A 10,949-nucleotide genomic window follows, 5' to 3' on the forward strand; every position below is an offset into this window, starting at 1 on the left:
AGCTTAATGTGACACTCACAGTCTGTCACAGCTAGAAGAGAAAGCCCTCCTCAGCCGCCACCCCCTATTGTTGTGTTCCCATCAGAATTACAGAGTCAAATGAGCTCTCTGAACAGTTTGGTTCCTGGCACGTGGTAAAAAGCTCAATAAGTGTGAGTTATTGTTCTTCTCCCAATAGAATTCCAGGGAACAACTGAGCTGAGCTTTTACAGTCAGCTTCCCCTAACTCTCCCGTACGTTTTCTGGATTAGGATGTCTGCTGTTGTTCTGCACCTATCACAGGAGGCTGTAATTGGACTCTGGGGACCACTGGATGGTTTCCTGTCTTTGGTCTGTGCATGCAAAGCCTTAACCTCGGGGCTCAGATAGTTCTCAGTTCAAGGGTGTGGCTTTCTCAGTGACACCCTCTCCCCACTTTCCTTCGGCAGGATCCAGACTCACAACTCCAACTATGTAATTTATAGGAACTTCAGAATCCCAGGTGTTCTCATGCCTGTCCTCTGGAATACAGTACCTGTGTGTGCACATACACAAACACATATGCACACACACACACACACTCACTCACCTGCAGGCACACCAGCAACCACACTAGTGTCTCAGGAAGGCACAGTCAGCTCATGCACGACCAGATAGTCATGACCACTCAGTGCTCATGGGAACAGCTTTGGTGTGGTCCTCCTACCCTGGGGAAGAAGAACACAGAAAGGCCAGCCAAAGGCTCAGCCCAAAGGCTCAGCCAGGTCAATGGCGCAGAAAGCTTGGTGAAAAGATAGTGATCTTTTCTTCCACAGGGTCTCAGAGTAGAGTCCCTGGGATGAGGCCCTGAACTCTGTTAGTGACCTTGTAGTTGGGGGGTGGGGGGTGAGGTGAGGTGGGGGGTGGGGTGAGGTGGGGGGCAGACACGAACTGTACAAAGATTCATGACTCTTGTCTGCAACCACCCACCAGTGACTTTTCCAAAGCAGAAGTATAGGTAGGAGTGTCGGCAGGGAGAGGCTCTAATATTGTGTTCAGCCACAGACCCAGACAGAACTCTTAGCCCTCGATGGATTTTAAGTAATCTGGCTCAGAAGAAATCTAAGCTCTTGCGTTTTTTTCTGATTTAGAATTGTAAATAGTAAATTTGCATTTACATTCATTGTAAATGAATAGACAGACAGACAGACAGACATGGGAAACAGGGAAAAAAGGACATGAAGAAGAAATGAAAATCACCTGTGCTCCCACCCCAGTCGTTCGCTGATCACCGTTGACATTTGGCAGCGTAGAGAAGGCTGCGCGCACCAATTGCTTTTCTTCCTTCTCATTGGACCAGCAAGGGGCGTTTTTCTCAAGTCATTATTCTTTGTGAACCTGTTCAAAGGCCTTTTACCACCGGCTTGTATGCCATCATTTACTGAACTTGTTTCCAGTTCTTGGCCATTCAGTTGACTTCTTGTTCTCTCGCTGTGTAAAAATCACAGGTCTTTGTACACAAAGGGGACAAGCCTTGCTTGAGGAACTGGAGGAACCCCTCAGAGCACAAGGAGGGAGAGAAAGGCTGCGGGTAGCCTGGGCTACGGAGGCTTAGCTGGGTGTCTGAGCTAGAAAGTCTGACAGGAGGGGAGAGTGAGCTAGGGTCACTTGCTTCTACCTGCTTTGGGCTTGAGAGCGCCCTTGTGGTCTCCAGGCACCTCTCTGTCCCTTTGGGGGAGAGAAGAGGAAGGAGAGAAAAGGAAGGGCAGAGACCTGCCGAGGCTTAGAGAGGTTAGGACAGGAGTGAGTGTGATGCTCTAAATGCCCTGGGGCTGCCCACTCTTCCTCAAGGTCCCTGCCTACCTCAGCCTCAAGAGGAGAGGCAGAGTGCTGCTTTGGCTGAGACCCTAGAGGCCCTAGACCCAGGGACTATCCATTAAGACTATCTAGAGAAGAGACTGGGGGTCCTCTGGGAGCTATGTCCCTGGTTGTGGGAGACATAGGTAGAGATAAGACAGGAAGTAGGGTGGCACAGGTGGCGCTGGGAAGGCAGAGCCAACTTGGTGGCTCTGCTGTCTCTCTGCCTGAAGCAGATATTTTGCCTTTCTCTCACCTTGCTCAACCTGCCCACTGGGCAATGGCAGGAAGGTAAAATCAGGATGGTGTACCTCACGAGGCTCCGAATGTGCTCACCTAACTCCCACTTTAACAGGAGTCCCTCCTGTGGGGCTCCATGGAGCTATAGAATCATAAAATGTTGGCACTGCAATTGCCCTCTGTGGGCACCTCCCCAACCCTTCATGGGTGAGCTCAGGGAAACCCTGAAAGGCCAGAAACAGACCAGGAATGGGCTCCCAATGCACCTGACTCCCAACCCACGAGTCCTGGGCTCATGTGGCTTCCAACTCCACGGCTGTAAATCACATTTGCTTGAAGACAGGAGGATACCATGGGGTTCAGAAGCTTTCCTCGGGGAATTTGAGAAACTGGGCCTGCTGGGAATCTCCCCAGAGCTGCCCAAGCCCTGAGTGTAGACCTTGGGCACTCGGGTTGCCTGCCGTCAGGAAGGAGCCTTGTTCACATCTCTGTAGTCTAGGGGGTTCTGGCATTTTGGATTCCAAGGAAGGAACAAGGAGGCCCTGCATTTGTGATCCTGAACCTACATCCCAACCCAACTTTTATGGCCCATTGCTACCCTGGGAAGCTTCTGTCACAACTGGGTGACAGTCGCATGGAACTCACAGCAGAGCCATGTGTAAGTAGGCCCCTAGGCACAAGGCGGCACACAGCTCCTCCGGAGCTGCCCTGTTGGGCCACATGCCCCGCCCACTGTGCTTTGTTATTCGTCAGACATTCCTCTGGCTCCAGGCTCAGCGTAGAACTCTCAGGGGCTCAGCACCGCGGCAGCCTCTTCTCATCTCTTTCCCCTCTTGTAGGTCTCAGCCCAGGCCCTCCCGATGGCGATGGCGAGTCAGCCAGAGAAGCCTGAGAGCTTTCGGACACGCCCACAGTGTCCTGCCCCCGTCCCGATGCCCCTCTCCTCCATGTGCTCCATTTGTGCCCACTACCCCAGGCACTGCTCCTGGGGCCACTCTGTCTTCAGAATACTCCAGAGTCCATGACTCCTTCCCAGGCACTGATGGCGAGTGCTTGATGGGGACCTGGGGACGGATCAGATCAGATAAGCTCAGCCCTGGGGACAGGAATCTCTCCCAAGGCTTCCCTAGCAGAACGGCAGCTGGGGACTCAGATAGGCCCCAGTTGAGCTCTGAAGCCCAGAAATAAAGATTGCAGCCTCTGGGCTGGACAGATGGCTCAGTGGGTAAGAGCACTCGCTGTTCTTCCAGAGAACCCAAGTCAGTTCCCAGCATCCACGTGGTGACTCACAGCTGCCCATGACTTCAGTCCCAGGGGATCTGACACACTCTTGATCTCTATGGGCATCAGGCACACATGTGCTGTACATGTGTACAGGTATCATACATATAAGATAAATAAATAAATTTTAAAAATAGCATCTCCCCTGTATCGTCTTCAGGGCCACGTCACCTCAGACATCTCTGGATCCTCAAGGCAACCTCATAGGATAGACAGGGCTTATCATCATTTTATTTTATTTTATTTTATTTTATTTTATTTTATTTTATTTTATTTAGAGACAGGATTTCTCCGTGTAGCCCTGTCTATCCTAGAACTTGCTCTGTAGACTAGGCTGGCCCTTGAACACACAGAGATCCACCTGCCTCTGCCTCTGATTGCTGGGATTAAAGGCGTAGGCCACCACTGCCCAACATCATCAAGTCTCTATGGGTGATGAAGCTCAGGGTCTTGCAAGCTCACCAGGGACATCAAAGCAGAGGTGGAATCCAAGTCTGTGGACCAAAACCCCGGGGCAAGTCACACCAGAACCATCCCGAAACTATGGAAGTCCTTGAGGCTGCTTCTCCCTCTCTCCCTACCTGTTCCTCCCTGCTGGAGTGGGTGGATCTGTTGGAAACACACTCCGTGGCTTTTCTCTTCCCTTCAGCCAACCTGCCAGGTACAGGGTAAAGAGAGAGGGAAGGATGGAGGGAAGGCAGCCCTCTACTACATCCCTAATCTGAGCCTGTAGGGTCCGTTCACATCCAGCTAGGGTGCGCTGATGCAGGCTCAGCACGCAGAACTCAGCCTTAGGATCTGTAGGGACTTCCCACGCTCAGTTGATCTCAGAGAGCAGATTAGCCTAAAGTGCTCTTCCTAAAACTATGTTTGGGGGTTGGGGAAAGTACCCTTCCCTGCCGAGAGCTGTAGCTATAAGCAGCCCCCGTGCAAGCTAAACAGATATTTAGGAATAAACCCTCCTTTCATCCCAGTTCTGTCTACCCCAAGACCTGTAATATCACCTGTCCCCTTCTCTCCAGCTCTGCCACTGAATCCCCAGTATCTCTGTAGTCTAGGCAGACCGTGAACTTTGCGGTCTTCCTGCCTCAGCCTCCCAAACAGCTGGGATTACAGGCCTGTATCACCAGGAGCTTCAAGTATCCTCGGCTTACCTGGACACAGTAAATGTCCCCCATCTTTATGAGCCAGGAGTATTTGTGCACACCCAGTAAGCAGGAGGTCGGGTCATGAAGATTCTAAGGTCAGTTTCAGCTACCTGGTGGTGAGTCTTTAGTTATTTGGTTGTTCTCTAGTGGGTTTTGCTGTTGCTTTGTTTTATTTTGAGACAAGGTTTCACTATGTAGCCCAGGCTGGCCTCAAACCTGAGTGCTGAGTTTACAGGTGTAAGCCTCCATGCCAGTTCCCATGTCTATCCGCTCACAACCACCACTAAGTCCAGCCCTCGGGGATACAGCACCTTCTTTTTATCAAGGGCTTGCATGTTTGTGCACACATACACATACTCATACACATATATAAAAACAGTCAATAATAATAATCAAATAATAATAATCTTAAAGCTCCTACTATCCGTGAATTCATGGTGTCATCCGCATGCTCCAGTTTCACTGGATCTGGACATTGCCGCTGCCTCTCCCGCAAGAGTGGCAGGGTTCCCGTGTCCTCTTTTCTCAAATAAAATAATTTGACTTAAAAAACAAACAAACAAAATAGTAATAATCTTAAAATAAACATTTAAAGCTGAGTGTGGTGGCATGCGCCTTTAATCTGCACTCAGGAGGCAGAGACAGGCAGATCCTTGAGTTCAAGGCCAGCCTAGTCTACTGAGCCAGTTCCAGGACAGTCAGGGCTACACAGAGAAACCCTGTCTCAAAAAAAATTTTTTTTAATTTTAATATTAAGAAAAAAAGCATCAGCCGGGCGGTGGTGGTGCACGCCTGTAATCCCAGCACTCTGGGAGGCAGAGGCAGGTGAATTTCTGAGTTCGAGGCCAGCCTGGTCTACAGAGTGAGTTCCAGGACAGCCGGGGCTACACAGAGAAACCCTGTCTCAGGGAATAAAAAAAAGGAAAAAAAGAAAAAAAGCATCATTATTCTTTCAGAGTCAGACTAGACCCTCTCCAAAGCCCTCTGCATGGGGAGCTGAGAAAGCACTTGAGGAGTCAGATCCCACTTCTCTCCTGATGAGTGTCTGCAGCCCCGTGGACCTTAGCAGGGCCACAGCAGCCCTCTCCCAGACTCATCCCCGCTGTCCTGTGACCTGCCACGGGACCTTTGCTGTCAGTCCTCCCGCTGTGTGAAGACAAACAAAAACAAAAACTCATAATAATGATAATATCAATTTAAGAAGAATAAGGCCTTGTTTTGACTCCTCCAGAGATTTCAGCCTAAGATCTAGTTCCCATAGAGGGGCCAGGAAGAAAGAAAGAAAGAAAGAAAGAAAGAAAGAAAGAAAGAAAGAAAGAAAGAAAGAAAGAAAGAAAGAAAGAAAGAAAGAAAGAAAGAAAGAAAGAAAGAAAGAAAGAAAGAAAGAAAGAAAGAAAGAAAGAAAGAAAGAAAGAAAGAAAGAAAGAAAGAAAGAAAGAAAGAAAGAAAGAAAGAAAGAAAGAAAGAAAGAAAGAAAGAAAGAAAGAAAGGGAAAAAAGAAAAGAGAAAAAAAAGAAAAAGAAAAAAAACCCGAGTAGGCAAGAGAGACAGCATCTCAACAATCCGCTTCAAGGCCACACTCCCTGTGACCTAAAACCTCCCACTAGGCCGGGCCTCTAAAGCTTTCCACAACCTCCGCACACACCAAGGACACAGCCTGGGACACAGCCTCTGGGTAGCGTTCAGATCCAGGCTGCGCGCTCCTTCCCGTCACCTCGCTAACTGGCTCTCCATTCTCAGCCTTCCCGCCTCTGCCGGTCCTGCCCATTGCAGTTCTTAAGCCCACGAGCTGCCATGCGCAGTACTTCTCCTTCAGGGCAGACAACGATGTTTTATAGCTGTCTTCTACCCTGGATTAAACTCCTGAAGACTAGCAGACACCCTTTCTAGTGTCTCCCTTTCCCCTGACTTCTGCCCCTCCCACTGCTGTATTCCCAGCACTGGGCTTATAGTAAGTGCTGAATGATCGTGTCAAGGAAGGAAATGAGTGAACAAACTCTTCACAGACAGGGAAACTGAGGCTCTGAGAAACAGCTAGCTCAAGGTCCCACAGGTGACAAACGGCTAAGCAGCGCTTAGGGCTGGCTAAGTTGGAGCCCCGAGGTCACATGCTCAACCACGCCAGGCCATGGATCTTCTGTGGCTGCCTCTCTTGCTCTCCTGACAGGCTCCGTGAAGACTACGTGGCGGCCGGAGACTCCCGTCCCTGGCAACGGCCCGAACCATGGAAAGCCTGAGTGAGCTACAGAACCCACTGCTGCCAAGAAGCCCCACCCACCTCCACCGGCCCTACCCCTACCCGGAGGCCCCGCCCGGCTGGTCCTGCCAGGAGAAGCTCTATTCCTACCTCCTCGGAGGTGCTGGTCCTGCCCGTGCCCACCAGCTCCTGGACCCAGGGTCCCTGCAACTGGCCGTGGAGGCTTGGTATCGGCCCAGCTGCCTCCTGGGGAGGGACAAGGCCAAAGCACCCAAAGCAGGCAGCTGTGAGACCAGCTTCACGGAAGCCAGCGACCCTTTAGCGGGGCCAGCAGAGGAGGGCTCCGAACTTGGCCAAGCTGAGGACGATGTGACCATCCACACTGTGTCCTACGGGGTTCAAGAGGAGCTGCAGGGCCAGGAGGACAGCCAGGAGGAGGAGGAGGTAAGCGGCATTTTTAAAATGTAGACTCTAAGCCGGGCATGGTGGAGCATGCCCTTAATCCTTAATCGCAGCACTCTGGAGGCAGGGGCAGGAAGGTGTGGGATTTAATGTCAACTTCGTCTGTGTAAAGACTTCAAAAACAACCTGCGCTATACAGAAACCCCATCACAAAAAAGGAAGGTGACTTGTATTCACAGCACTTGGGAGGCAGAGACAGAGGGATCTGGAATTCAAAGTCAGCCTTGGCTACCTGGTGAGTTCAAGGCTAGCCTGGGCTACATGATACCCTGTTGAAGAAGGAGTAGGGAGAGGGAGAGGAGCTCTAGCTCGGGTTGACTATCCACCCAAGTGGTACAGAGCAACCATTGGGAATAGCAACTATTAATCACTTGAAAATAATGTGATTATGTTGGTGGCTGATCACGTTTCTTCTCTGCCTCTCTCCCACAAATTATGTGGTTTTATAACCTGATTTTCTGATATTGATCGGTGTAATTTAATATCTCCTGCAAGGTGATTTGTAAAGTGACAGGGTCTTTCATTGTGAACCCTTTCATCCTTTGTTAACTTGATCTCTCAGTCTCTGAGCACTGAGAACACTTATCTTCCGGCTTCCCCAGTCTCTGTCCCGGGATGAACATCTCTGGGTTCAGAGCCTTGCATTCTTCCCTGGTGAGAAGTTCCTAAAAGTACCATTCACCAGGTCACTGAAAGGGCATCAGTGGCGTTGACAGAGTGACAAGCAAAACTAGCCCCCACTCCCAACAGCAGACAAGGCCTGCTCAGTATCTACCCACTGGGTAGTACCTGTTTTGCTGCTGAGTTTTTTTAAAACTGCATTATTGGGGGGCTGTGGTGGTGCACCCCTTTAGCCCTGGGCACTTGGAGACAGAGGCTGAAGATCTTTGAGTGCAAGGACATTCTGGTCTACAGAGCAGGTTCTAGGACAGGACTACACAGAAAAACCTTATCTTGAAAACCCCCAAACCAGGGCTGGAGAGATGGCTCAGCGGTTAAGAGCACTGACTGCTCTTTCAAAGGTCCTGAGTTCAAATCCTAGCAACCACATGGTGACTCACAACCACCCATTATGAGATCGGATGCTCTCTTCTGGTGTGTCTGAAAACAGCTACAGTGTGTTTATATATAATGAATAAATAAATCTTTAAAAAAACCTCACATCCTATCCTTTAAAGGAAAAAAAGAAAACCCCAAAGCCACCAACAAAAACTATATATTTTATCTATCTATCTATCTATCTATCTATCTATCTATCTATCATTTATCTAGTCTATCATCTATCTATCATCTACTGTATTATGATCACAGCCCACATGGGGGAATCAGAAGACAATCTGTAGGAATCAATTATCTCCTCCTACCACGTGGGTCCCAAGGATTGGTGGTTGGCACCTTTACCCAAGGACCCATGTGTGTTTTCAATTCTTGCCAGTCTGCCAAGGCTCAGCAGACCCTGGGTTGTGCCAGCAGACCTCACTCTCTTGCAGAGCGATGGAACGTCCTCAGAGAGTGAGTGTGAAGACACCTTCCTCACGCTGCCGCCCAGGGACCACCTGGGGCTCACACTCTTCTCCATGCTCTGCTGCTTCTGGCCTCTGGGCATCGCTGCCTTCTACTTCTCCCAGGGGGTAAGTACAGCGGACCCAGACGTGCCTCTCTGGCCACTTCTCTCAGCTGAAGGACTTGACTCTCACCTACAGGATGGGGGTCAGGATCTGGTGGACAGGGTTGGTTTTGGGGGGGGCATGTGGCTATTGTCTTATATAAACCTTTTGTCTTCCCTAGACCAGCAAGGCCATTTCCAAAGGGGACTTCCGCCTGGCCAGCACGGCCTCCCGCCGGGCTCTCTTCCTGGCCACCCTCTCCATCGCTGTGGGGGCCGGTCTCTATGTGGCTGTGGTGGTAGCTCTGGCTGCTTATATGTCCCAGAATGGCCATGGCTAGTGGTCAGTAGGACTATCATGCTGGCTCTCCTGGCCTACTGGAGGAAGGTATAAAGCTTGGAACTGTGTATTCTGTGGAGCGCCTTGGCCCTGAAGAGAACCTATGACAATAGCTTGCTGAGGAGTGGCCTCCCGTTCTGCAGCCCACACAGAGCAATCCTGCCCTCTTGCCTGCTGTTTCCAGTCCCAGAGCAGGCTGGGTATGGATGGGAAGCAGGCGCAGCAGGGTTGCCCAACAGGCCTAGCGGTAAACTCTGCCCATTCCCCTCAGGACTTCTGCCCCACAGGCAACTTGGTCTGTACTTGTCATCTTCCCCAAAGAGAAAGAGCAGGAGGTTCCAGGAAGGAAAAAGAATTCCTTAAGGGATAAAGGACCTGGTCAGACTTTTCAGTCAAGAGCGTTCTCACCTGTGCACATTTTGAGCAACTCTCCCACCCTACCCCCCTCAAGGCCCAAGACTCTCCAATCAGGAAAGGAAAACATGGACCCCAGCCACCCATCTCTTGCTCTTTCTGACTCTGGGTACTGCATGTCTCCCTGCACTGTGGAAGACGCTCTGTGGTGTCTCCCAGGTAGAGATGAAGCTGGAAAACACTGTAATGAGGGCTGGTTGCTAGGGCTTGTCTGTACCAGGAAAAAAAAAAAAAAGACAGATACAGTGACAGAGAAGACAGAGGCCTGGGATACTGCAGGGTCACATGACCTCCCCTGTTCTTCACTCCCCCCCCCCCCATCCTTTCTGGGCTCTCCTGGAAGGGCACCGAGATGGTACCCCACCCGTGGAGACTGAAAAGTGTACTGTAATGTCCCAGCTATAGCACACAGTCCTGGATCTAGTCCCCTCCAGCAAAGGATGAAAAGGACCTCGGGACCATGGCATGTAGGCAGAGGAGGGCCACAGAGAAGGGACTTGCTCCTCCATAACTCCCCATGCTGGTGGGCACGGTGTGCCCGAGCTTCCCATGGAGGTTCGCAGGCTGCTTGGAATATCCAGTCTGGAGTAATTTTGCAGCCATTTCTAAACCCTCCATCAACCTGAGCGGGAAGGCCAAGCCTTTCTCGCCACCTGAGTGATTTCCCCATCTCTGAATGAGGGGGCGGTGGTGGTAATGGTGCCTGGGCGTCTTCACTGATAACCACCACTCACGACTGCTTTTAAACCCCTCCACCCCCAGGCACTAAGAGATGCCAGAGTTTCAGAGACACGAGGAGGAACAGAGGGCATGGTGCAGTCGGAGGGCAGGCCCGCTGGGACTTACGCTACGGACCATTGTGCATGATTTGGGGGGACCTGGCCATTTCCATGCCCATCTAGCCCCACACACCCCCATCTTCCTCACGTCCAGGGTTGCCCACTCTCCACTCCCCGCACCGGCAGTTTTAACGTCCCCTTACTGTCTTTATATTTATCCTGATAATAAACTTTTTGGTAACACCTGGTGCCATCCAGGGCCTCGGGCTGTCCCGTGCATGTATCCCATGATTCTCCAGTGCATCCCAAGTCTCTTGTTCTGGATCTCCATGTGGACCTCAGGAAAAAGGGGCCTGAGGCCACTGCTGCCCAAGACAGCTCGCCTGGGGAGGCTGGGAAGGAGGTTGGTGGATTGCATTTGACTTAAGCAAGGTAAGACGAGACATAGGCCTGCAGAGAAAACTCTCCAAGATCTAAGAGCCTTGGAGGTCGGGAAGGGAGAGATGGGAAACAATGTGCGCTCTACAGAGCTACCTGGAGCAACCAGGAGACACATAGGGTAAGGCGCGCCAGTGGTCCCATCGCCCACATGTCCATTTTTTGGATCCCCTGCGTCTTCTGTTCCCAGAGCTGCTCCTGGGACATGTGGAAAGGAAGTTATCCATGC

The 10,949-nt window shown here is 51.0% G+C and overlaps 1 protein-coding gene across 1 annotated transcript; it reads left to right on the forward strand.

Annotated features, from left to right (window-relative positions):
• The first annotated feature begins 6,657 nt into the window (after positions 1–6,657).
• Syndig1l (synapse differentiation inducing 1 like) lies at positions 6,658–10,524 on the forward strand. Its single transcript, XM_052185452.1, has 3 exons — positions 6,658–7,125; positions 8,634–8,774; positions 8,932–10,524. The coding sequence occupies exons 1-3, from the start codon at positions 6,709–6,711 to the stop codon at positions 9,088–9,090; spliced, it is 717 nt and encodes a 238-aa protein (XP_052041412.1). The 5' UTR covers positions 6,658–6,708; the 3' UTR covers positions 9,091–10,524.
• Positions 10,525–10,949: the final 425 nt, after the last annotated feature.

This window comes from Apodemus sylvaticus, chromosome 6, assembly GCF_947179515.1.
Source record: "Apodemus sylvaticus chromosome 6, mApoSyl1.1, whole genome shotgun sequence".
Lineage (NCBI taxonomy): Eukaryota > Metazoa > Chordata > Mammalia > Rodentia > Muridae > Apodemus > Apodemus sylvaticus.